Source organism: Dipodomys ordii, unplaced genomic scaffold (assembly GCF_000151885.1).
Source record: "Dipodomys ordii isolate 6190 unplaced genomic scaffold, Dord_2.0 Scaffold13, whole genome shotgun sequence".
NCBI classification, from domain to species: domain Eukaryota; kingdom Metazoa; phylum Chordata; class Mammalia; order Rodentia; family Heteromyidae; genus Dipodomys; species Dipodomys ordii.
In genome coordinates this window covers 16,169,411-16,194,640 of record NW_012267229.1, presented here as the reverse complement: position 1 = coordinate 16,194,640, position 25,230 = coordinate 16,169,411, and the positions used below count along the sequence as shown (strand labels likewise).

The following is a 25,230-nucleotide window of genomic DNA, read 5'->3' as shown; positions in this document are numbered from 1 at the left end:
GCTCAGAGTTGATCATCCCCAATGTGGGCTTCCAGGAGCTAGAGTAAGTACTGGGATGACATAAAGTCACCAGGGTCAGTCTTGGGGTTAGGGGCTAGTGCCACCAATGTTAGCCTAGGACCAAATGAACAGGGTCAGAAAGCTAGTCCTAGAATTAGATGTCAATTCTGGAATTAGAGGGGTAACAGGTTAAGACTCTGTCCTGAGATCAGTATAGGGGGTCAAACATCAGTCCTAGGATCAGTGAGGTCCAGTGATGTTCAGGGATGGGTGACAGGTCCTAAGTATGTCCTTTGAGATCCTCTCCTGTTAGGCGTGAGGAGGCTCGGCTAGAGCAACGGGCAGTAGCTCTGGGCCGCAGGCTCGCTCGAAGCCTAGGCACACAGGATGATGAGGAGAACGAACTGGAGCTGGAGCTGGAGTTGGAGGATGAACCAGATGTGGAGCCTTCTGGAGTGGTGTTCAGCCCCCTCAGGAGGTAACTTGCACCCAGAAGTACCTACTTCTCCACCCAGCCAGTGAGTCAGTCTCATGGGTCATGCACGTGGGCTCCCACCCTTCACAGGAATGGGAGGAGAATGGACAGCCTAGGACAAGAATCACTCGTTCATAGGCAGATACAGAATCTCATTTCAAGTCAGTGACATGACACACATACATAGTTGATGAAAATTAGATGTGGATGAGTTTTGCCTCTTCACTGAAGTGTTTCAGTGCTCAGAAAAGTGTTGGCACATAACAGATGCTCAATAAATATTCTGAGCAAATGAATGGTTTCAGGGCTTCAGGAATGAGTCAAATTCTGCGTGTAGACTTGAGGTAGAAGCAAGGCAAGACAAGCCCAGAAGGATTCAGAATCCGAAAGTTCAGAGGAGATCTCTTCCCCATCACCAAGCAAGTGTGTGTGTGTGTGTGTGTGTGTGTTGGTGAGGAGTGGAAAAACAGAGTTGACCCTAAGCGTCTCCACAGCCGAACCAGGAACCTGGCCCGTGGGGATCCCTTCCAGGTGTCCAGAACCCAGGACTTCCAGGTACTTTTCTCCTTCCAGGTTCTCTCCCTTAGAGTTCCCGCTCTGAGTACAAACTCCTTCCCCCCCTATCCTTGAAGATCTAGCTTCCTTTCTCCTTTTCTTCACCCCTCAGGTGGGGGTCACCGTGCTTGAGGCTCAGAAGCTGGTGGGAGTCAACATTAACCCTTACGTGGCTGTACGTGTCGGGGGACAGAGAAGAGTGACTGCCACACAGCGAGGGACGAACTGCCCCTTCTACAATGAAGTGCGTTCCACCAAGGAGGAGAGTGGGTCTGAGACAAAGATGCAAGTAGTCTCCAGAGGGGTCCTAACCTGGGTGCAGTATTGCAGGGGTGCGGGGCCTGTGGTTGACGATGGGGTGGGGGACTAATCCAGCAAATGGTTGCAAGAGGCATGGTGGGAGAAGGCATGGTGGGAGGCTGGCGCAAACTCACAGGAGACATCTAACCTCTCCCCCTACTTCAACCCAGTACTTCTTGTTCGAATTTCATGAGACCAAGCTTCACCTCCAAGACTTGCTGCTGGAGATCGCGGTAAAGAGGGGGGTGGGAAGGCAATTTCCCTTAGGGAAAAAAAAGAAAAGGTGGGAGGATTGGCAAACTCCATAACTAACACCAACTGCTTCCCCCAGGCTTTCCATTCGCAGACCCTTCCGTTTATGGCCACTCGGATAGGCACCTTCAGGATGGACCTTGGCATGGTCTTTGACCAGCCAGGTACTGAACCCTCCCCTTACTGAGACACAGCTGCACCGATAACGACACTGGTGACGGATTCCAAGGGTTTTGACCCCCCCACGACCCCTGTAAAATAACTTCTGAGACACTTTTTTGTTGTTCATGGGGCTTGAACTCTGGGTCTGGGTGCTGTCTCTCAGCTCTTCAGCTCAAGGCCAGTGCGCTCTACCACTTAAGCCACAGCACCACTTCCCAGTTTTCTGGTGGTTTATTGGAGATAAGAGTCTCATGGACTTACCTGACCCGGCTGGTTTCCAGCCATCATCCTCAGATATTAGCCTCCTGAGTAGCTAGGATTACTGGCGTGAGCCACCGGGGCTGGCCTTCTGAAACACTTTTATCCCTCCTGGAGGCTGACCCTCCCTGCATTCCTGCTGTTCCTGGCCAGAGCCAACCAGGACCCCTGCCTTAGGTGGCTGCTGGGTGAATCTCACACGTGTCTCCCTGCCCCAGCCTGTCCCTCTGCCCCTTAGATGGCCACTTCTACCAAAAGTGGGCCCCTCTGCATGACCCCCGGGACACCCGCGCCGGGACCAAGGGCTTCGTCAAGGTCACTGTGTCGGTGAGGACGCGCGGGGACCTGCCCCCTCCACTGCCCCCCCCCAGCCCCGGGGGTGCGGACATAGAGAAGTGAGCTGGGGCGACGTGGGCAGGGAGGATGAGATGGGGTGTGACCGGGGAGGGGGTGTCGCTGAGACCCCGTCTTCCCGGTGCTTCCCCAGGAACCTGCTCTTGCCGCGCGGGGTGCGGGCGGAGAGGCCGTGGGCGCGGCTGCGCGTGCGCGTGTACCGTGCGGAGGGGCTCCCCGCGCTGCGCCCCGGTCTGCTGGGCGGTCTGGCGCGGGCCCTGTACGACCAGCACGTGCTCCTGGACCCCTACGTGCGGGTGTCCTTCCTGGGGCAGCAGGTCAGTGGCCCCCGGGTCCCCTTTCTCCGTGGCTGGGCCCTCATCCCTTGACACCCCCCCCCACGGTCCGTGTCCGCCTTCAGGGTGAGACCTCCGTGCGCGCCGAGACCACGGCGCCCGAGTGGAACGAGCAGCTGAGCTTCGTGGAGCTCTTCCCGCCGCTCACGCGCGGCATTCGGCTGCAGCTGCGGGACGATGCGCCCCTGGAGGACGCGGGGCTCGCCACGCACGTGCTGGACCTCAGGCAGATCTCCAACGCCGGCCGCGCGGGTGAGCGCCTGCCCGGGCCGTCCTTCCCCGCCACCCAGTCCCCCCGGCCTGCCTCAATCGCTCCCGCCCCTCTGAGCCCTCGAGCCAAACCCCGTTATGGGGACCCAGGTGGATTTTTGGGGGGGGGGCGTTGATCTTGAACTCTGGGCCTGGGCGCTGTCCCTGGGCTCTGCAGCTCAAGACGAATGCTCTACCACTTGAGCCACACAGAGGTTTTCCGGTGGTTTATTTGGAGATAAAAGTCTCAGGGACTTTCCTGCCGGGCTGGCTTTGAACCGCGATCCTCAGATCTCAGCCTCCTGAGTAGCTAGGATGACAGGCGCCTGGCTCCAGGTCGATTTTAAGGAGAGTCCTCTCCACGAAACGAACTGCTCGGGGACAGGGGGCGCGAGGCTCTGCGTTCAAATACGGGCCTGCCCAATAAAACTGAACCGCTCCCAGCGTGCCCCGTCTGCACCTAACCCCGCCCCGCCCCCAAGATCAGCTCCGGCCTGGCCTTTCCCTTCCGCAGATCTGCACCCCTGCCAGCCCCTGCGCCCGCACCCCTCTCCCGGGATTTACCCGCGCGTAGCTCCGCCCTCAGGGCTAGCCTCCACCAATCAGCAGAGCTTTGGGGAGCTGAGCTTGCTTAGAGGTGTCTCAGGTGGTAGCCCCCAGCCGACCCTCCAAAACTTGGAGGCGAAAAGGATGTGGAGCACAGATTAATCTAGGAGCCATCTACCCTCAACTTACCCCCAAAACCTTGTTCTTGTTCTGCACAGCGGGGTTCAACCCCACCTTTGGCCCAGCTTGGGTGCCCCTCTATGGCTCGCTCCCCAGCAGGGGGCTCCGGGATAATCTTCAAAGGCTCAATGAAGGCCTGGGCCAAGGCGTTTGGTTCCGTGGCCGACTTCTCGTGGCTGTGTCCATGGAGGTATTCGAAGGGAGAGCTGAACCTGAGGCTCCCAAGACCCCCCAGGGGTCCAGATTGTCTCGGTTTACGGGAAAGAAGAAGAAGCAGAAGAAAGCCAAGCGAGGAGGCCAGACCTCAGCTGGAGTTTCACAGCCTATGAACACCAGCTCCAGTGCGGATGGGCCTGAGGTTCCTAGCGCGATGGAGGTGGAGGTGGAGGAGTTGCTGCCCTTGCCGGAGGTAGGGCTGGCTGGAGACACTCAGCTCTGGGGGTGTAATCCATTCTCAGGCACTAAACAACACTGGGGACGGTTCTCAAATAATAATAATAATAATGTGTGTGTGTGTGTGTGTGTGTGCCCATCCTGGGGCTTGAACTCCAGGCCTAGGAACTGTTCCTGAGCTTTTATGCTCAACGCTGGTGGTCTACCACTTGAGCCATAGCTCCACTTCCAGCTTTTTTTTTTTTTGTCCGCCGTGGGGCTTGAACTCTGGACCTAGGCACTGTCCCTCAGCTCTTCAGCTCAAGGCGAGCGCTCTACCACTTGAGCTACAGCGCCACTTCCGGTTTTCTGGTGGTTTATTGGAGATAGGAGTAGCTAGGATTACAGGCGTGAGCCACCAGCGCCCGGCCACTTCCAGCTTTTTTGGTAGTTTATTGGAGATAAGAACTTCATGGACTTTCCCAGCCTGGGCTGGCTTTGAACTTCAGTCCTCAGATCTCAGCCCTCTGAGTAGCTAGGATGACAGGCAGGTTCTCAATTTTGATGACTTGGATGAAGAGTATCATGTAGGTACATATGTGTGTGAGAGATTGTACACATGTCTGACTGATCATAGGTGAGTTAGAGAGATCCAGTCTTCAGAGCCAAAGTGTTAGAGCTGAGAGAGAGAGAGAGAGAGAAAGAGAGAGAGAATGGATACCACAGGATGTCTGGGTCTAGTTGTGATTTTTTTTTCCCCTATGGACATTGTGGTCAAGTATACTCCAAGCTGTTCCTTTGGAGGCCGGGGACTGACTCCAACCTGACTCCCTTCCCCAGAATGCCTTGGCGTCTTGTGAAGATTTCCTGCTTTTTGGAGTGCTCTTCGAGGCCACCATGATTGACCCTGCTGTAGGCCTGCAGCCCATCAGCTTTGAGATTTCCATTGGTGTGTGGCCTAACTGAATCCCACAGGGTCACGGGTTTGAAGGTAGCCACTCTTATTTCAGACGTGAGGCCCCTGGAAGGGGTTATTGGCCTTCAGTAAGGGTAAATTCTGACTTCTATTGAGAGAAGTGTCTGACTCTCAGTCTGTTGCCTTCTAATCTTTGTTGCTCTGGGGCAGGTTGTGCAGGCCGCCGAGAAGAGCAGCTGGGCCGAGGTTCCAGGGATGGGGAGAAAGCTGAGGGCACAGTGGTGGAAGCACAGCCTCTCCTAGAGTCTGACAACATGGGGGCTGAGTTGGAAGTAGAGAAGGCGCTGGGGACCCCTGCTGAGCGCCCTGAGCTGGTGGATGGTAGTGGGTGAGTACTCGTGGTGGTTGGAAGGAGGATATTGGGAGGTTCTTCGGGCACTCAAGACACCGGGAAACCTCCATTCCTCTGTCTGGCCCAGGTCCTACCTCTGCTTGCCGCTGCGTCACCGCAAGCCCTGTGTGCACGTGTGGAGCCGCTGGGAGGATTACACGTGGCGCCTGCAGAGCAGCAACTGCGTGTGCAAAGTGGCAGAGAGGCTGGTGAGGACAGGGCGGGTGCCCGTAGGGAAAGGCTGGTCACAAGACCCCAGGAAACTTTGGCCTTTGAGGGATCTCCAGAGCTGAGCTAATGGGGTAGGAGTGGGGGTGGGCAGGAGGGAGCTAGCAAGGCCCGAGGGGAGCAGGAGGCAAAAAGCATAGCTTCTGTTTCTCAAATTGTCGGAGGACAGAAATTCAGAACTGTGGGATCCAGGAAGGGGCTGGATGCAGAAGGTTGGTATGGCTACTGATGGCTGGGCCCCCCCGGGGTGGAATCAATAGACGCCTAAAACAATTGAGGCAGAATTGATGAAACCAAACAAGGGTAGACCAAGAGGTGAGGAATGGAGCTTTAGGGGAGAAGGGTGGGAAGGTGAGGATCAGGGACTTAAAGACTCCAACCCTCTCTTCCCCTGCCTACAGGACCAGGGGCTACAGGAAGTTGAGAAGATACAACGAAGGTCTGGGCTGGGTGCCTGTGACCGGCTCAAACAGGCTCTGGAAGAGCTGGTGGCTGGGAGCAGGTGAGCTGAGACCCAGCCCCAATAGTTGTCTTAGTTATGTCCTCTATCTCCCCAGTTCCCCAAAGCTCCAGGACTCACAGTGGCTATCTTGACCCAAATATGACTTTCAGCTTTATTTGCTCAAGCTTTTTTTTGGGGAGTGGGGTGGGGTGCCTGTCTTGGGACTTGAACTCAGGCCCTGGCACTGTCCCTGAGCATTTGTGCTAAAGTTAGCTCTCTACAACCTGATCCACAGCTCTATTTCTGACTTTTTGCTAGTTAATTGGAGATAAGTGTTTCACAGGCTTTCCAGCCTGGACTAGCTTCAAACTTCAATCCTCAGATCTCAACCTCCTGAATAGCTAGGATTACAGGCATGAGCCACAAGTGTCTGGCTCATTTGCGCAGCTTTTTTTTACAGAAGAATGAAAAAGAGATGTTTAATGGAAAGGAAGTTTAATGGAAATTATTGGAGATTAGACACTCCAAGATGTTCTCCTGTTCTCTCCTTTGATTGATTCCTGCAGACAATTTTGTCGGGATGCTAAGCACAGAACGATGACCCGACCCAATGCCCTGGATCGATGTCGAGGGAAACTGTTAATGCACAGCCTGGTATAGACGGAAGAGGGGAAGAAGGGCAACTAGTTGGGACCCTCCACTCATGCTCTCTTCTTGCCCTTCCAGAACCTGTTGGCAAAGCAAGGCCTGAGGCTTCTGCGGGGTCTGGGACAGGGGAATATGCAAAAGAAGATGGCACTGGCCAAGAAACTCTTGGCAAAACTGTACTTTCTGGCTCAGGAGGTAATGTCTTCCCACTTTTATTTCTCTTTCATTCTATGTCCTATATTCTGTCTGCATCTTTGGAGATTTTTTTTTTGTTGTTAGTCACGAGGCTTGAACTCTGAGCCTAGGTGCTGTCCCTCAGCTCTTCAGCTCAAAGCTAACATTCTACACTTGAGCCACAGCTCTACTTCTGGCTTTTTCTGCGTATGTGGTGCTGAGGAATTGAACCCAGGGCCTCATGCATGCAAGGCAAGCACTCTACCACTGAGCCACTTTCCCAGCTCCATTTGGAGATTTTTTGTTTGTTTGGTTGGTCGTGAGGCTTGAACTCTGGGCTTGGGCATTGTCCCTGAGCTCTTCAGCTCAAGGCAAGTGCTCTATTACTTGAGCCACAGTGCTACTTCTGGTTTTCTGGTGGTTAATTGGGGATAAGAGTCTCACGATGTTCCTGCCTGGGCTGGCTTAGAACTGAGATCCTCAGGTCTCAGCCTCCTGAGTAGCCAGGATTACAGGTGTGAGCCACCAGCGCCTGGCCTTTGAAGATCTTTAGTCTTGCTTTCCCTTTCCACCCTTTTTTTTTCAAGTTGTAAGAGTATTTATTATTGAAGCAGATAAAAATCTTTATTACTTAATACAGTTTATAATCCAGAGCAAATATTCATAAAACTGTAAACTTACTTTGAGAAAAGAACAAGTATTTTCTTTTCTGACATTGAGCTCATTAGTAGTTCTCATTTCAAGATTGTGAAGTTAAAATGGCTGAGTTTTTCAATGTGTTTCATTTTAGTGTTTCTAATGCTTAACTTGTGTTTGTCTTCATATTTTAAGAATGGCAATATAAGCAGGCACCCGTGGCTCATGCCTGTAATCCTAGCTACTCAGAAAGCTGAGATCTGAGGATCAGGGTTCAAAGCCAGCCCAAGCACGAAAGTCTGTGAGACTCTTATCTCCAATAAACCACTCAGAAAACCAGAAGTGGTGTTGTGGCTCAAGTGGTAGAGCTCTAGCCTTGAGCTGAGGAGCTGAGGAACAGCACCCATGCACATAGTTCAAGCCCATGACCAACAACAACAACAAAAAGAATGGCAATATAGAGTGGTCTGTGGATTCGGCCTGTGTGAGGTCTAGCCTTCTCTTTACTTAACTGACATGTAACATAGGACAGTGTCTTAGCTTCTTTTTGTGTGTATGCTTTCCACCCTTTTTTACTAATTTTTTTTTTGCTAGTCTGGGAGGAGACTTATCCTGAACCTATGAAAGGCAGAATGCTTTTAGGCCTTTCTGTGGACACTCCAGCTGTGTGTCAGCATTAGCTAGCTGGAAGCCCGGTGGGGGTCATTTCTTTCAGTCTTCAGAAGCTGAAACCCCATAGAGCCACTGGTGGATTTCTTTGAGCTCACATACTTTTCTGCTTCCTGCTTTCCTGCCCTTCAAGAACCCAGAAGGAGAATCTCTTTCCTTGCACCCAGTCTTTCGAAAACCTCAGGTCTGTAGGAGGAGCTGGAGAAAGACTTGTTCTGTGACCAGAGTCTTTGGGATTTATATATGGCAAGCTGCCTCATTCATGACCAATAAAGTTCTCTGTCTCTGTCTCTCTCTGTCTCTGCCTCTCTCCCTCTCCCTCTCGCAGTTGTAGGTCTTGAACTCAGATCCTGTTCTCTACCCACAGCCTCAGCCACCTCTGCCCGACGTGCTGGTCTGGATGCTCAGTGGACAGCGCCGTGTGGCCTGTGCTCGGATCCCTGCCCAGAACGTGCTGTTTTCTGTGGTTGAGGAAGAGCGAGGTCGAGACTGTGGGAAGATCCAGAGTCTACTGCTCACAGTGAGGGGGCCTGGTGTGGGGGTGCTGGGAACAGTGGGGCACGCATGAGGCAGTGGGGCACGAGGGGTAGAGTCCTGGGATTCCCAATCAGGAGTTTCCAGATTCTTTTCAACTGCCCTAAAAGCAAAAAACGAATGTGGCTTTGCCTAGAACCATTTGGAAATGCCAGCAAAGCTGTGAGCCCTGGGCCTGCACTGGCCTTAGACTGACAAGGCTGTCACACAGGCAGGGTAACAGAACAGAGACAGTCATTACTTAGCATCTAACAAGTGTAAATGGGGTGCAAGCAACATACTTCTTTTTTTTTCTTTTCTTTTCTTTTTTTGTCAGTCATGGGGCCTGAACTCTGGGACTGGGCGCTGTCCCTTAGCTCTTCAGCTCAAGGTTAGCACTCTACCACTTGAGTCACAGCGCCACTTCTGGCCTTTTCTGTTTATGTGGTGCTGAGGAATCAAATCTAGGGCCTCATGCATGCGAGGTAAGCATTCTACTACTGAGCTACCTTCCCAAGCCCATGCAACATACATCTAAATGAAGTGTCATCTCTAGTGCTGAGAAACTGTCCCTCTGGATAGAGGACAGAGAATGCATGTGTGTTGAAGATAGAGAGGACAAAGAAGGGAAGGCAGCAGCCACACGAGGTGGCTCACACCTGTAATTCTAGCTATTCAGGAGGCTGAGATCTGAGGATTGCAGTTTAAAGCTAGTCTCGGCAGACCGATCTGAAAGACTTTTGTCTACAATTAACCAGAAAAAAAAAAGCTAGAAGTAGAACTGTGATTCAAGCGGTAGAGTGCCATCCTTGGGGAGGGGGTGGTAAGCAGGCCTGGACTAGGAATGTGGTTTAGTGGTAGAATGTTTGCTTAGCATGTATGAAGCCCTGGGTTCAATTCCTCAGTACTAAGAAACAGAAAAAGCCGGAAGTGGTGCTGTGGCTCAAAAGTAAAGTGCTAGCTTTGAGCATAAAGAAGCCCAGGGACAGTGCCGAGGCCCTGAATTCAAGCCCCAGGACTGGCCAAAAAACAAAACAAAACAAAAAAACAAACAAACATCAGCTGGGCGCCGGTGGCTCATGCTTTTAATCCTAGCTACTCAGGAGGCTGAGATCTGAGGATCACGGTTCCAAGCCAGCCCGGGCAGGAAAGTCTGTGAGACTCTTTTTTTTTTTTTTTTTTGGGTCCGGTCATGGGGCCTGAACTCTGGGCCTGGGCACTGTCCCTCAGCTCTTCAGCTCAAGGCCAGCGCTCTACTACTTGAGCCACAGCGCCACCTCTGGCTTTTTTCTTTTTGCTTATGTGGTGCTGAGGAATCAAACCCAGGGCCTCTGGCATGCAAGGCATGCGCTCTACCACTGAGCCACCTTCCCAGCCCCTCTGTGAGACTCTTAACTCCAATAAACCACTAGAAAACTGGAAGTGGTTCTGTAGCTCAAGCGGTAGAGCGCTTGCCTTGAGCTGAAGAGCTCAGGGACAGTGCCCAAGCCCAGAGTTCAAGCCCCACGACCAACCAAAACGAACAAACAACAACAAAAAAAGAACCAGGAGGCACCTGGGGTCCCAGCATGCTGCTTCCCACACAGGTGCCTGGAGCAAATCCTGGGGATGTCTGTGCCAAGCTGGAGCTCTTCCTATGGCTGGGGCTGGGCAAACAAGCCAAGGCCTGCACCTCCGAGCTGCCTCCAGACCTGCTGCCTGAGCCCTCAGCTGGGCTGCCCCACAGCCTGTACCGGGATGGTGGGTACAAGCCCATGTAGGACCTGTCTCACCATTTGTCCAAGGTGGGCAAATAGCTCATGAGTCAGTGGAGCCTAAATGGCTGCTCAAGCAAGCCTGGCCCCTTCCTTCCCTCACCCCAGATTTTAGCTACTTCCAGCTTCGGGCTCACCTTTACCAGGCTCGAGGTGTGCTGGCTGCAGATGACAGTGGCCTCTCAGACCCGTTTGCTCGAGTTCTCATCTCTACCCACTGCCAGACCACCAAGGTGAGGACGGGTCTGGGATATGTGGAAGAGTTGGGAGACAAAGTAAGGTGGGACGGCACTGAGGCTCTGAGAGTGGATAGGACTGTTGTGACTTTGGGGCCAGTACAGAACCAGAGATTGCAGGGAAAAGAGTCATCTTGTTGGGCAGATTGTAAGGCTGGGCTCTAAGAATGGCAGATGACAGGAGGGAGACACAAGGGCAGCCTCACCCCCAAACTGAGGATGCTTTTCCTCTTCAGCCACTCCTGCTCCTTGAGGACATGCAGTTAAGAAAAGTTTCACATTGAAGCCGGGTGCCCAGTAGCTCACACCTGTAATACCAGCTTCTCAGGAAGCTGAGATCTGAGGATCACGATTTGAAGTCAGCCTGGGGAAGGAAAGTCCATGAGACTCTTATCTCCAATGATCGAGCAAAAACCTGGAAATGGTGACATGGTTCTAGTGGCAGAATATTTACCTTCAGCAAAAAGCAGCTCAGGGACAGTGCCCAAGCCTTGAGTTCAAGCCTGAGGATTGGCATATGCATGAGCTGTGCCCAAGCCTTGAGTTCAAGCCTGAGGATTGGCATATGCATGCACGTGCACACACACACACACACACACACACACACCAAGTCACTCTGGGTGAGAGTTGCTCACCTGGCACGTGCATGGGGAGTTGGTTTCTGACACCTGCTGGTGCTCCCCAAGGTCCTGGAGCAGACACTGAGCCCCCTGTGGGACGAACTCTTGGTGTTTGAGCAGCTCATTGTGGATGGCAGGCGGGAGCAGTTGCAGGAGGAGCTGCCCCTAGTGATCATCAATGTCTTTGACCACAACAAATTTGTGAGTGTGGCCAGGCCCCACCCTACAGATTGTCTTGATGCCCCTGCCCCTGGCTCCCGCGCACCTTCCTCTTATGTCTTTGCTGCTCTGCTCCCTGCAGGGTCCTCCAGTGTTCCTGGGCAGAGCACTGGCTGCTCCGAGGGTAAAGCTGATAGAGGACCCATACCAGCACCCCGAGCTGCAGTTCTTCTCCCTCAGGAAAGGACCCCGGGCAGCCGGAGAGCTCATTGCCACATTTGAACTCATTGAACTGGACTATGGTAGCGGACTGGAGGTTCGAATAGCCTGCCTTGGCCGGCATGGTCGGTGGGACCATCTTGTTACACATCAGCCATCCACCCTCAGGGAATAGAAAATAGGGGTTTGCACCAGAAGATCAGAACTGGTGCTGTGGCTCAATGTGGTAGAGTGCTAGCCTTCAGGGACAGCACCCAGACCCCCGATTCAAGCCCCATGACCGACAAAAAAGAAAAGAAAGAAAGCATGGGTTTGTCCAGGAACATTTCTGCAGGTGTTAAATGCAGGCTATGTAGGTCTTGTCCTGAGCTCACATCTTTGGATCACCTAGGTTAGATGTTATTTATTTATTTACCCATTCACTCCTTTATTCATTTAGTGCTACTGGAGTTTGAACCCAAGGCCTTGCCCTTGGTAGGCAGGCACTCTACCACTTGAGCCATGCCTCTAGTCCTTCATTTGTCATCCAGACTCCAGGGTGTGCTTTAAGGAGACAGACCCTAGGTTCACCTTGCCAGGCTTCTATCCACAGAGCAGCCAGGCTGTGAGTTCATCGTGGAGTCATCCTGTCTTGCAAGCCTCAGGCTCCTGCCCTTCTTCCTGTATTTGGCTGCTTCCTGAGACCCATCTCCTGCAACCTGGCCTTGCCTGATCTTCAGCATTTGTCCTTAACCAGCAACACCCCATGTCCCTTCTCCAAACCACAACTTTCCCTCCTTTCGCCTCATTCTTCTTTGACGTCTGACCTCTTTCCTGCTGCAGCCCTCAGTGCCCAGTGACGTGGAGCCTCAGGATCTGACATCCCTGCTTGAGCCCCTCTCTGGCCGCCTGTCCCTGCCACCCAGCGTGCGTCCAGTGCTGAGGGAGTTCCGAGTAGAGGTAGCCCCAAGAGCTCAATGTCCCCAATCCCTGACATTTGTCAGCTGCAGGCCTCTGAATCTCTCCCTTCCTGAACCTAGGTGCTGTTCTGGGGTCTGAGGGGTCTTGGTCGTGTGCACCTGTTTGAAGTGGAGCAGCCTCAGGTTGTGCTGGAAGTGGCAGGCCGACGGGTGGACTCTGAGGTCCTGGCCAACTACCGTGAAAGCCCCAACTTCACTGAGCTCGTCCGGCACCTGACTGTGGTGAGGTGGGGGTTGGGAGCAAGGAGTTGAGCAGTTTTGGGGGGCAATTTCCAGCTGGGGGTCTCTGTACTTTAATTAGTGTTCAATACAGTCATCACACTTATTTATTAGTGATATTAGGGTTTATATCTGCTGTTGCTGATACTCGTGTTCTATGTCCTGTGTACCTTTGTTCCCCTTCAATGCTTTCTCTGATGCTAAGTAGATGTTTATTAGTGTCCTACTTAAATTCCTTTGATGATGTTTACTTAGTTGTTGCTCTAAAGATATAATAGGAGGGCTGGGAATGTGTCTTAGCGGTAGAATGCTTGCCTAGCACGCATGAAGCCCTGGCTTTGATTCCTCAGTACCACTCACATACACAGAAAAAGCCAGAAGTGGCGCTGTGGCTCATGTGGTAGAGTGCTAGCCTTCAACAAAAAGAAGCTCAGGGACAGTGCTCAGGCCCTGAGTTTAAGCCCTAAAACTGGCCAAAAAAATAAAGATATAATAGGAATATAGACTTTTCATAACTATTTCATATTTGTGTTAATTTTTTGTTTTTGTGTCAGTATTAGGACTTGAACTCAGGGTGTGGGTGCTGTCCCTTAGCTTTTACATTTCAAGGCTGACATTCTGTCATTTGAGCCACAGCTCCACTTCCAGTTTTTTGAGGGTTAGTTGGAGATAAGAATCTTACAGACAGGGCTGGGAAGGTGGCTCAGTGGTAGAGCGCTTGCCTTGCATGCCTGAGGCCCTGGGTTCAATTCCTCAGCACCACATAAGCAAAAAGAAAAAAGCCAAAAGTGGTACTGTGGCTCAAGTGGTAGAGCGCTCGCCTTGAGCTGAAGAGCTGAGGGACAGCGCCCAGGCCCAGAGTTCAGGCCCCACGACTGGACCCAAAAAAAAAAAAAGAATCTTACAGACAGACATCTTCCAAGGCTGTTTTTGAACCATGATCCCCAGATCTCAGCTCTCTGAGTAGCTAGGATTACAGGCAGGAGCCGTCTGTGCCCAGCTTGATTAATAATAATTTAATTCCAGTGAATTATAGAAACTGTTTTTCAGTATAGCTCTGTTTTTCCTTTCTCATTTGTGTTATGTCAAATATATAAAAAGATAAATGCAGTAACATAGATATGTATACATATATGTATATACACACATGTATATATTATATATACATATATGTATGTATATAATTATATATATTAGTGTGTTTAAACTCTACATCTTGGGCTTGGTAAAAATGTTCTGCCAGCCGGGCACTGGTGGCTCACTTCTGTAATCCTAGCTACTCAGAGGCTGAGATCTGAGGATCTCGGTTCAAAGCCAGCCAGAGAAGGGATGTCCATGAGACTCTTATCTCCAGTAAACCACTCAGAAAACCGGAAGTGGCGCTGTGGCTCAAGTGGTAGAGCACTAGCCTTCAGCTGAAGAGCTGAGGCACAGTGCCCAGGCCCAGAGTTCACGACCCACAACTGACAAAACAAACAAACAAACAAACAAAAAATGTTCTGCCACTTGAGTTACAGCCTCAATCCTTTTTGCTATAGTTATTTTTCAAATAGTGTCTCTCAGTTTTGCCCTTGTCTAGCATGGACTGTGATCCTCTTATTTATGCTTCTGTTCATAGCTGTGATGATAAATGTACAACCACCACACTCAGATTTCATTGTTATTGATGAGGTCTTCCAAATGTTTTTGCCCAGGCTGACCTCAAAGCCCAATCTTCTGGATCTCTGTTCTAGGATTAGAAGTGTGACCCACTGTGCTGACTTGAAGCGATAATTTGAGTCTAGGCCCCAGGCAATGACATATCAGAGATGTCACTGAGGCTGCAGCAGAGCTGAGTGTAGAATGCTGGTCTAGATGTGTTGTTCTCCTACCTGTCCGTACTGCCTTCTAGCTCTGTGGAGACATCCTCTCTCCTTGCTCAGGACTTACCGGAACAGCCGTATCTGCAGCCCCCGCTCAGCATCCTGGTGATCGAGCGTCGGGCTTTTGGCCGCACAGTCCTAGTAGGTTCCCACATTGTCCCCCACATGCTGCGATTCACACTCCATGGTCATGAAGATCCCCCTGAAGAGGAAGGAGAGGAGGAAGAGACAGGGGACGCAATGCCAAAGAGACCTCAAGGTTAGGGGCTTTCTTCTGAGGTGTCACAAGACTGCAGCCCCTCTGGCTCTTGACAGAGATGGTTCCGGGGACGTTCCAATGGGGCATAGCGCCTGACTGAGACTCGCCTAAGCCCCTCATGGCTCCATTTCCTGCCTCCCAGGAAAGAAGTCTTTGGATCCTGCTCTGGATGAAGTGGGGAGATCCAGAGGGCTCCTGAAGGTGCTGTGCTGTGCAGGAAGGGCTGGCAGGGCTTGGGTTGTGCAGCCTTAGTGAGACTGTGACCTCTTTCCCTCAGACTCCTCTGAAGAAACTCGCCCTAGGAGGTCTCCTAGGTCAAGGTCCTGAGCTGGAAGAGGACATTCCAGACCCAGAAGAGCTTGACTGGTGGTCCAAGTACTATGCCTCGCTGCAGGAGCTCCAGAGGCAGGTGAGGGGGGCGGTGCCCAGAGTGGGAACTGAGGGTAGAAATGCAGGAAGAATAATCATTATCTTCAAGTATTGGAGCACTGAAGTTTCTCAAAGTTCCTTATTACAGTCCTCTTTATCACAATTTTTTTTTGGTCAGTCTGGGGCTTGAACTCAGAGCATGGACACTGTCCCTGAGTTCTTTCTGCTCTAGGCTAGCACTCTACCACTTTGAGCCACAGCATCACTTCCAGTTTTCTGGTGGTTCATTGGAGATAAGAGTCTCATGGGGTGGGGCTGGGAAGGTGGCTCAGTGGTAGAGTGCTTGCCTTGCATGCATGAACCCCTGGGTTCAATTCCTCAGTACCACAAATACAGAAAAAAATGGAAGGGGCAGTGTGGTTCAAGTGGTAGAGTGCTAGCCCTGAATAAAAGAAGCTCAGGGATAGTGCCCAGGCCCTGAGTTCAAGCCCCAGGTCTGGCAAAAAAACAACAACAAAGTTTCAGAGACTTTCCTGCCTAAGCTGGCTTTGAACCACGATCCTCAGTTCTCAGCTTCCTGAGTAGCTAGGGTTACAGACATGAGCCACTTCGGTGTGCATTTCATACTCACAACACATCTCAATTGAGACCAGCCATATTTTAACAGTTTCAAAACTACATGTATCAGTGATGACTGTCTTGGATAAGGCAAGGGTAGATGATGAATGAAGTCTTTGAAAAAGGGACTACACAGCTAGAACTCTATGCTGGGAAAGGAGTAGACTAAGGAAGATAGTGGAGATGAATCCCTGTCCTGACCTTTGGTTTTAGCCCAACTTGGATGAGGATGAAATGGACGATCCTGGGGATTCAGGTAGGAGATTTATTGTTGTTGTTGTTGCTCTTGTTCTTGATTCATTTTTTTACCCCTTCCCCACTGACCTGTGTCACTCCTGTTCTTCCCAGATGGGGCCAACCTCATTTCTATGGATGGGGAGGCCCAGGACCAGGGTGAAGCTGATGTCAAAGGCTTTACATCTCAGAAAAAATCCATTGCCACCCTGAAGGTGATGGGCTGCTGGGGAGAGGTGAGTGTCTCGGGATTCTAGATGTTGGGCTGTATCTGAGGCTGTCTGTCACCTTTCAGATCTACAATAGCACCCTGGAGGAAGAGTTCAACAACTTTGAAGACTGGCTGAATGTATTTCCCCTATACCGAGGGCATGGAGGCCAGGATGGTGATGGAGAGCAAGAGGGGTCTGGAAACCTAGTGGGCAAGTTCAAGGTGTGTTTGGGGAAGGCCAGGGAAACACAGGAGCACAGGCCAAGAGATTCAGTCCTTTTTTTTCTCCCTCCACTTTAGGGCTCCTTTCTCATTTACCCTGAGTCAGAGGCATTGACTTTCTCTGAGCCCCAGATATCCAGAGGGATCCCCCAGAACCGACCCATCAAGCTCCTGGTCAGAGTTTACATCGTAAAGGTGAGTGTTCATAGCCCTGACACACCTCCAGTGCTAGAAAAGGTGATGAACATGAAATCATGGATTGAAGACTTCTGAAGGAGCCTTGGGCATCAGCCTTCAATTTTTTCATGTATCAGTTCTGTGCGTGCGTGCGTGCGTGCGTGCATGTGTGTGTGTGTGTGTGTGTGTGTGTGTGTGTGTGTGTGTGTGTGTGTGTGCTGGTATTTGGGCTTGTATTCAGGGCCTGGGTGCTGTCCTTTAGTTTTTTTGGTCAAGGATAGTGTTTTACCACTTGAGCCATACTCTTACTTTCAGCTTTTTTTTTTTGTCGGTTGTAGGCCTGAATTCTGGGCCTGGGCGCTGTCCCTCAGCTCTTCAGCTCAAGGTTAGCCCTCTACCACTTGAGCCACAAAGCCACTTCCAGCTTTTTCTGCTTATGTGGCGCTGAAGAATCGAACCCAGGGCCTCATGCATGCAAGGCAAGCGCTCTACCACTGAGCCACCTTCCCAGCCCTGCTTTCAGCTTTTTTGAATGTGGTTAACTGAAGATAAGAATCTCACAGACTTTCCTGCCCAGGTTGGCTTTAAACTGTGAACCTTAGATCTCAGCTACCTGAGAAGCTAGGACTATAGGCATGAGCCACATGTGCCTGGCTACTTGTATGGCTACATAGAGATTCTGAAGAAGGGGCCATTTGAAGAGACATGTGTGTTCTACCCTATTCTAAGACTAGGTAATTGGGTCTTCTTCACCTGTTTCTAGCAATATGATAGGCTAGATGTTCTGAGAGAAATTTCTTGTATAATAAATGTAGAAGGGGCTGGGAAGGTAGCTCAGTGGTAGAGCTCTTGCCTTGCATGCATGAGGCCCTGGGTTCGATTCCTCAGCACCACATAAGCAAAAAGAAAAAAGCTGGAAGTGGCACTGTGGCTCAAGTGGTAGAGTGCTAGCCTTGAGCTGAAGAGCTGAGGGACAGTGCCCAGGCCCAGAGTTCAGGCCCCACGACCGGACCAAAAAAAAAATGTAGAAATGCCAGATTAAACTGTCTTTTAAATGAATGTTAGCTCATAAAAACAAAGCACAGCCAGGCTCACGCCTGTAATCCTAGCTACTCAGGAGGCTCAGAACTGAGGATCACAGTTCAAAGACAGCCTGGGCAGGAAAGTCCATCAGACTCTTATCTCCAATAAACCACCAGAAAACTGGAAGTGGCACTGTGGCTCAAGTGGTAGAGCACTTGCCTTGAGCTGAAGAGCTGAGGGACAGTACCCAGGCCCAGAGTTCAAGCCCCACAACCGACAAAACAAAAAAAGCTCAGGGACACTGCCCAGGCCCTAAGTTCAAGCACTACAACCAACAACAACAATAAAAAAGTACAATATAGCAATAATGCCAGGTGTTTTTAGGGCTAGGAATGTGGCTTAGTGGTAGAGTGCTTGCTTACCATGCACAAAGCCCTGGTTCAATTCATAAACAGAAAAAGCCAGAAGTGATTCAGGCTGTGACTCAAATGGTAGAGTGCTATCCTTGAGCAAAAAGAAGCCTTAGGGACAGTGCTCAGGCCCTGAGCTCAAGCCCTAGGCCTGGCACACACACACAAGTCTATCATGAGAGATTATTATGTTAAAGATCTACCTTTCCAAATATTTGGTTATGTTTTTTTCATTACACTTGTCTGTCTGTCTTACATATTTCCTAGGCAGTTTTGAAGAGAAAAGTTGTCTTGCTCACTCTCAATGTGAGACACCCCGTCGGGCCCTTTGTGTACACTTACCCTGAGATGCGGTTCAGCAAGGGTCAGGGCTGTGATGATGCTTTCTTCCAGATTCATTCCATATTGTTCTCCTAGGCTACAAACCTGGCTCCTGCTGACCCCAATGGCAAAGCAGACCCCTATGTTGTGGTTAGCGCTGGCAAGGAGCGGAAAGACACGAAGGAGCGCTACATCCCCAAGCAGCTCAACCCCATCTTTGGAGAGTGAGGCTGGGCCCGGTGGCTGGGGATGTGGGAGCCTTTGGGCCTAAGGGCTCTCACCAAGAGGCTGTCTTGGTGATGCTGAGGGAGTGGACTCCCAAACCCCAGCACCCTCTCAGGGCAGGGCCATGTCCTCAGCCTCTCTCTCACTTGGTCAGGGTCCTGGAGTTGAGCATCTCTCTCCCCGCTGAACCAGAGCTGACAGTGGCTGTATTTGATCACGACCTCGTGGGTTCTGATGACCTCATTGGGGAGACTCACATTGATCTGGAGAACCGGTTCTATAGCCACCACAGAGCAAATTGTGGGTTGGCCTCCCAGTATGACATGTGAGTCTGACAGAGCCTTCAGGAACTGCTCTTAATCTCTGACCAAGCACGTGCAAGCTCACATTTCCACTCCTGGACCCTAGGTCTTAGGATTTCATAGAAGAGAAACTGTCTACCTCTCTACTGAATTTAATGGCCAGAATTTGGACTTAGTTGTTAAGGTCCTGTAATGGATAAATTGCTCAGCCTCCTTGAGCTTCAGCATTCTCATCTGCCAAATAGAGATTATATCCTCATACCTTCCCAGAAGCACCTTTGATTTTCCACCATTTCTTTGAGGACTAACCTGTCTCTCTTTTTTTGGGGGGAGGGTCCGGTTGTGGGGTCTGAACTCTGGGCCTGGGCGCTGTCCCTCAGCTCTTCAGCTCAAGGCTAGCGCTCTACCACTTGAGCCACAGTGCCACTTCCGGCTTTTTTCTTTTTGCTTATGTGGTGCTGAGGAATCGAACCCAGGGCCTCAGGCATGCAAGGCAAGCGCTCTACCACTGAGCCACCTTCCCAGCCCCCTAACCTGTCTCTCATCGGAGTTCTAAACCTGGAGTCCTGTCTTCAAGGGTCTTCATTTCCCTGTGCCCACCTGTGTCCATGCACTGGTCCCAGATGAGGCATCTTCCTTTCCTACCTGCAGGGATGGGTACAACACCTGGAGGGATGCCTTCCGACCTTCGCAGATCCTGGCAGGGCTGTGCCAGCGGTGTGGCCTCCCTGCTCCTGAGTACAGAGTCCAGGCTGTCAAGGTGGGCAGCAAAGTATTTCTGACACCGCCTGAGACCCTGCCCCCAGGTACCAACCCCTCTCTGCTGGACAGATCAAAGGGAACAAGATGGAGGTAGAGATTCCCTGGTGCCAGTGTAGTGTGCTCCCCAAAATAACCTGCTGAAGGCAGCAGCCAGAGAACATATTTGGTTAAGGATAAGGTTCTTTGATAAGGTTCTGGGAAGAAAATGATCTTTCAGTGGACCTCTCAGAATCACAATTAATCAAGTTTCCAGGACACAGGGCAGCCCCACTGAGCATTCTGACAACAGCACAATTGAGCAGAATTGAGCTGCTGTCTCAAACATGGCTAGTGATGTTTTTGAATAGGATCTGAACAGAAGCTATAGGCTCTCCACTGTCCTGATGTCCATGACTGCTGGCTCTTCACTGGCAGAATTGTTGTAGTAGCAACCACATAATCACATCTCCTTTTGTGTGTATGGCAGACTTGCCCTCCCATTCTAAGCTTTTATCCAGTGTAGTGGCCTCAGCTTAGAGTTCCTGTGGAGGGGTAAAGAGAGGGGAGGGGAGTTGGGAACTGTGTGGAATCCAATCTCACACCCCTTTTGTTTCAGGTGATGTGGGTTCCAAGGTGGCTAGCGGGGTCTCTGAGGAGGCCCAGGCCTTGCTTGTGCTGCGGCGTTGGCAGGAGATGCCAGGGCTTGGGATCCAGCTGGTACCTGAGCATGTAGAAACACGGCCCCTCTACCATCCCCACAGCCCAGGACTGCTGCAGGTGAGGGGGACCCAGAGCTCTCAAAGCTCTCAGAATCCTGGGATTTCTCTTCGATTGTGGGCCTGAGTCTCAGGATGCCCCTTCCTCAAGACCTCTGCCTGGGTACCTCTCTACCTGCAGGTTGCCAGCATTCCTATGTCTTGGGGTCTTTGACCTCATGTCTTTCAATTTCAATCTTCTTTCACTTCTGGGACCTTTCCTTAACCTTTGACCTAAAAGCCGGGTGCCGCTGGCGCATGCCTGTAGTCCTAGCTACTCAGGAGGCTGAGATCTGAGGATTGAGGTTCAAAGCCAGCCCTGGCAGGAAAGTCTATGAAACTCATCTCCAATAAACCACCAGAAAACCGGAAGTGGCGCTGTAGCTCAAGTGGTAGAGTGCTAGCTTTAAGCTGAAGAGCTGAGGGACAGCGCTCAGGCCCAGAGTTCAAGCCCCATGACCGACAAAAAACAAACAAACAAACCCAAACAAACCTTCGACCTGACGTTGACACCGGAATCTTTACTTCAGTCTCCTCCTCCATCCTTCTCCCCCAAGATCCATCTGGGGCCAGGCACAGCCTCTGGGCCGCAGGTTGTCAAAGGAGGTGGGGACCCTGGTAAAACCCTCCAAGCCCAATCCTCTGCTCCTAGGGATCCCTTCATATGTGGATTGACATCTTCCCCAGCGATGTGCCTGCCCCACCTCCAGTTGACATCAAACCTCGGCAGCCAATCAGGTGAGAGAATTCTAGCCTTGCCTCCCAAGGAGGGGAGCATGTCTTGCTCTAGAGTACCAGGGTTCTCTGGAAATCCAAGCCCCCATTGAAGCAGGAGAAACTCCTGAAGGTAGGCTTATGGGTAATAGATGAGTCATTAGATGCCCCTTCTGCCCCACACAAGCCAGTGAGCCAGGTATCTGTCATTGGTAAACAGAGAATCCAAACACTTTAGTGTTCCCACCTCAGCTAATATGAGCAGAGCCCTGTTTGGACACTTCAGGGCTGGGTGTATCCATCTGGACAGATGGTGTCATCTATTTCTGGACTCTGCTTTCCTTAGTTCCTCTCTCAGGAAGACTTCTGTAGTTTTTTTTTTTTTGTGCCAATCCTGGGGCTTGAACTCAGGGCCTGAGCTTTTTTGTTTAAGGCCAGCATTCTACCTTATGAACCACAGTCTCCTTCCAGCTTTTTGGTGGTTCACCAAAGAGAAGAATCTCATGAATGGGGCTGGGAAGTTGGCTCAGTGGTAGAGCGCTTGTCTTGCATGCCTGAGGCCCTGGGTTCGATTCCTCAGCACCACATAAGCAAAAAGAAAAAAGCCGGAAGTGGTGCTGTGGCTCAAGTGGTAGAGCGCTAGCCTTGAGCTGAAGAGCTGAGGGACAGCGCCCAGGCCCAGAGTTCAGGCCCCACGACCGGACCCCCCCCCCAAAAAAAAAGAATCTCATGAACTTTCCTGCCTGGGTTGGCTTTGAACTGTGACCCTCAGATCTCAACCTCCTGGGTAGTTAGGATTATAGGTATGAGACTCCAATGCCCAACTTTTGTAGTGGCTTTAAACAATACAAGGCAAAAAATATGCTTTTTCCTAGGTAGAGCCAAATCTCTCATTAGACTAGCTTGGGTCAAATGCTGCTCCCTGGACCTCTTATTGTGCTCAGGGGCTGTAATGCACCGATCATCCAGCCCTAGCTGATGGCCCCAAGCCTATAGCCAGGTAGGATCCTATCTTACCAGAATCACATAGATAGATGATGTGACCCTAGTGAGGGTTATCAGCAGAAAATCAGGATATTTTTTAACAACATAGAGAGATTGATGCTGGGCAAGGAAAATGGATATCCAGGGAAAACAGCTGTTAGGCAATTCTGTGACAGCCACATGTGACAGGGCCACGTGAGGGTGGAGTCTAGAATGTTGTGCCCCTCTGTCCCTCATGGCTGCATGTGTTTATCCCCCACCTTCCTACTTCTCCTTGCAACACTGGCTTTCTCTGTTTACTCCTTACTCTTTCTTTCTCTTTCTCCTTCCTTCCTTCCTTCTTTCTCTCCTTCCTTCTTTCACTGGTCCTAGGGCTTGAACTCAGAGCCTAGGCACTGTCCTTGACTCTCTCTGTGCTCAAAGCAAGCACTCTACCACTAAGCCACATTCCCATTCCCTCACTCCTTACTTTCTTTTTTTTTTTTTTGTCGGTCGTGGGGCTTGAACTCTGGGCCTGGGCGCTGTCCTTCAGCTCTTCAGCTCAAGGCGAGCGCTCTACCACTTGAGCTACAGCACCACTTCCGGTTTTCTGGTGGTTTATTGGAGATAGGAGTCTCACGGTCTCTCCTGCCCGGGCTGGCTTTGAACCACGATCCTCAGATCTCAGCCTCCTGAGTAGCTAGGATTACAGGCGTGAGCCACCAGCGCCCGGCTTCACTCCTTACTTTCTGTACCACCAAACTTCAGCTCACCTCATTGGACCTGAGTGACCACCATACAGCACAACATAGGGGAAAGAGAACCTCACTGGACTGGCGTGGGTCAGGAGACCCTTCCTGGTGCCCTCGCCGTAGCTGGGGGTGGTCAGTGGTCATCTGGGCTAACCCTTCATGGAACCACAGATATCCTGATTACCTGGCCAGACCCAAACTGAGTGATCAGTGAATGTTAGTGGCCCTGGCCCAGGTCCTTCCCATTCTCACAGTCCCTCCCAGGACCCCTCTTTGCAGTCTGCTAACCATCCCCCAACCTGTCCCCCAGCTATGAGCTCAGAGTTGTCATCTGGAACACTGAAGATGTAGTTCTGGATGATGTGAATCCACTCACTGGAGAGATGTCAAGTGACATTTATGTAAAAAGGTAGGGCTGTAAGTGGGCTGGCCAAATGGGTGTCTGCTGTCTCCTAATGGGATTAAATCCAGAGCCCTGTCCTCCGGGCCTCTATTTAAGTCTAGATCTAGGTAAGATGCTAAGTTCTACGTTTGTCCCAGCTCTGACACCCATGGGCCCTGATTTGTCCCCTTCCTCTTGGTCCCAGCTGGGTGAAGGGGCTGGAGCATGACAAACAGGAGACAGATGTCCACTTCAATTCCCTGACTGGGGAGGGGAACTTCAACTGGCGCTTTGTATTTCGCTTTGACTACCTGCCCACCGAGCGGGAGGTGAGCGTCCGTGGCAAGGCTGGACCGTTCACCCTGGAGGAGGCTGAGTTCCGGCAGCCAGCCGTGCTGGTCCTGCAGGTCTGGGATTATGACCGCATCTCTGCCAACGACTTCCTTGGTACTGCCTGGCCTTTCCCAACCTCAAGTATCTATCCTCACTACCTCATTGTCTCCTTAACCCTTGGTCACCTATTTTAACTCCAAATCCTGGGCTCTCAGACTCCAGGCCTGAACCTTTGTTTTCTCATTAAGCCCTGACCACAGTCATCAACATTTAAGGAAGATCCCTGATTTGATCCTACTGAAGTCCCCCTAGACTCCCTGGGACCCTCCACATAGTAGCCTTTGGGCCTTGGTTTGGAAGTCTGATCCCGGCCCAAGGCCCTCTTTGGCAGGCAGCAGACCACGTGCTGGCAGCTGGGCTGTGGTCTGGTAGTGGGTGGCCTTATCCTGACCGGGGCATCCTCACTTTTGGTGTCCCAACTTCAGCCCAGGTGCGCTGCCTCTCCCCCCCTGGCCCGCCTGGATTTGCCTAACACAGTGAGCTCTGCTCTTCCAGGATCCCTGGAGCTGCAGTTACCTGACATGGTGCGGGGGTCCCGGACCCCGGAGCTCTGCTCCATTCAACTGGCCCGTGATGGGGCTGGACCCAGGTGCAACCTGTTCCGCTGCCGCCGCTTGCGGGGCTGGTGGCCAGTGGTGAAGCTGCGGGAGGCGGAGGATGAGGCCCGTGAGGCCAGCAGGAAGAGGAGGAGGAAGAAGAGAAGGAAGGGGCGCCCAGAGGACCTGGAATTCACAGACAGCGGCGGCCATGTCTATGCGCTCATGGTGCGAGCAGTGAGCGCAGCCCAGCAGTTACCGGGTCTGGCCAGGCCGGGCCTCAGCTCCCAGCGACGCAGTGTCTCTTCTTTCCCAGGGGAAGGTGGAGGCTGAGTTCGAGCTGCTCCCCGTGGAAGAGGCAGAGAAACGGCCAGTGGGGAAGGGGCGGAAGGAGCCGGAGCCCCTGGAGAAACCCAAGTGAGTGGAGCCCAGGCAGCCTGGTCCTTGTTGGGCCAGAGGGTTCGGGGCTTCTGATCACCCTGATTCCTCCCTTCTCCCAACAGCCGCCCCAAAACCTCCTTCAACTGGCTGGTGAATCCGCTGAAGACCTTCATCTTCTTCATCTGGTACCGGTACTGGCACATCCTGCTGCTGCTGCTCCTGTTGCTGCTCATCACCATCTTCCTCCTCCTCGTCTTCTACACCATTCCAGGACAGATCAGCAAGGTCATCTTTAGCCCTCTCCACAAATCCTCTGACTCTGACTGACCTTCAGCAACCCTTCAGCACCCCTCCCCTCTGAATTTCTTCAGCCTAATAAGAGTTATGCCAAAGTTCAGTGCTCTCAATAAACCCTATAGTACCAACGACCGTGAATTATATGTCTGCAGGACCAGCTCCAACAGGGAGTAAGGCAGAGATTTTTATTTTGACAGTCATGGGGTTTGAACTCTGGGCCTGGGCACTGTCCCTCAGCTCTTCAGCTCAAGGCCAGGGATCT

The 25,230-nt window shown here is 51.6% G+C and overlaps 1 protein-coding gene across 1 annotated transcript in view; it reads left to right on the top strand.

The window, feature by feature from the left end:
* LOC105981598 (fer-1-like protein 4) overlaps positions 1–25,014 on the top strand; it is a 28,185-nt gene extending 3,171 nt beyond the window's left edge. Inside the window, exons 6-45 of the mRNA XM_013010812.1 lie at positions 2–43; positions 314–478; positions 970–1,030; positions 1,143–1,274; positions 1,501–1,563; positions 1,662–1,746; positions 2,241–2,397; positions 2,490–2,673; positions 2,757–2,943; positions 3,705–4,075; positions 4,879–4,987; positions 5,165–5,342; positions 5,434–5,554; positions 5,975–6,075; positions 6,582–6,669; positions 6,742–6,858; positions 8,510–8,662; positions 10,242–10,395; positions 10,518–10,642; positions 11,332–11,466; positions 11,567–11,740; positions 12,466–12,582; positions 12,663–12,824; positions 14,744–14,942; positions 15,085–15,143; positions 15,220–15,351; positions 16,143–16,185; positions 16,278–16,378; positions 16,459–16,596; positions 16,675–16,791; positions 18,624–18,751; positions 18,907–19,077; positions 19,706–19,860; positions 20,412–20,572; positions 21,203–21,288; positions 23,290–23,388; positions 23,567–23,808; positions 24,250–24,518; positions 24,607–24,707; positions 24,794–25,014. Of these exons, the coding sequence (XP_012866266.1) occupies positions 2–43; positions 314–478; positions 970–1,030; positions 1,143–1,274; positions 1,501–1,563; positions 1,662–1,746; positions 2,241–2,397; positions 2,490–2,673; positions 2,757–2,943; positions 3,705–4,075; positions 4,879–4,987; positions 5,165–5,342; positions 5,434–5,554; positions 5,975–6,075; positions 6,582–6,669; positions 6,742–6,858; positions 8,510–8,662; positions 10,242–10,395; positions 10,518–10,642; positions 11,332–11,466; positions 11,567–11,740; positions 12,466–12,582; positions 12,663–12,824; positions 14,744–14,942; positions 15,085–15,143; positions 15,220–15,351; positions 16,143–16,185; positions 16,278–16,378; positions 16,459–16,596; positions 16,675–16,791; positions 18,624–18,751; positions 18,907–19,077; positions 19,706–19,860; positions 20,412–20,572; positions 21,203–21,288; positions 23,290–23,388; positions 23,567–23,808; positions 24,250–24,518; positions 24,607–24,707; positions 24,794–24,998 (5,587 nt within the window). The 3' untranslated portion in view covers positions 24,999–25,014. The remainder of the gene's footprint in view (position 1; positions 44–313; positions 479–969; positions 1,031–1,142; positions 1,275–1,500; positions 1,564–1,661; positions 1,747–2,240; positions 2,398–2,489; positions 2,674–2,756; positions 2,944–3,704; positions 4,076–4,878; positions 4,988–5,164; positions 5,343–5,433; positions 5,555–5,974; positions 6,076–6,581; positions 6,670–6,741; positions 6,859–8,509; positions 8,663–10,241; positions 10,396–10,517; positions 10,643–11,331; positions 11,467–11,566; positions 11,741–12,465; positions 12,583–12,662; positions 12,825–14,743; positions 14,943–15,084; positions 15,144–15,219; positions 15,352–16,142; positions 16,186–16,277; positions 16,379–16,458; positions 16,597–16,674; positions 16,792–18,623; positions 18,752–18,906; positions 19,078–19,705; positions 19,861–20,411; positions 20,573–21,202; positions 21,289–23,289; positions 23,389–23,566; positions 23,809–24,249; positions 24,519–24,606; positions 24,708–24,793) is intronic.
* The last annotated feature ends 216 nt before the right edge of the window (positions 25,015–25,230 follow it).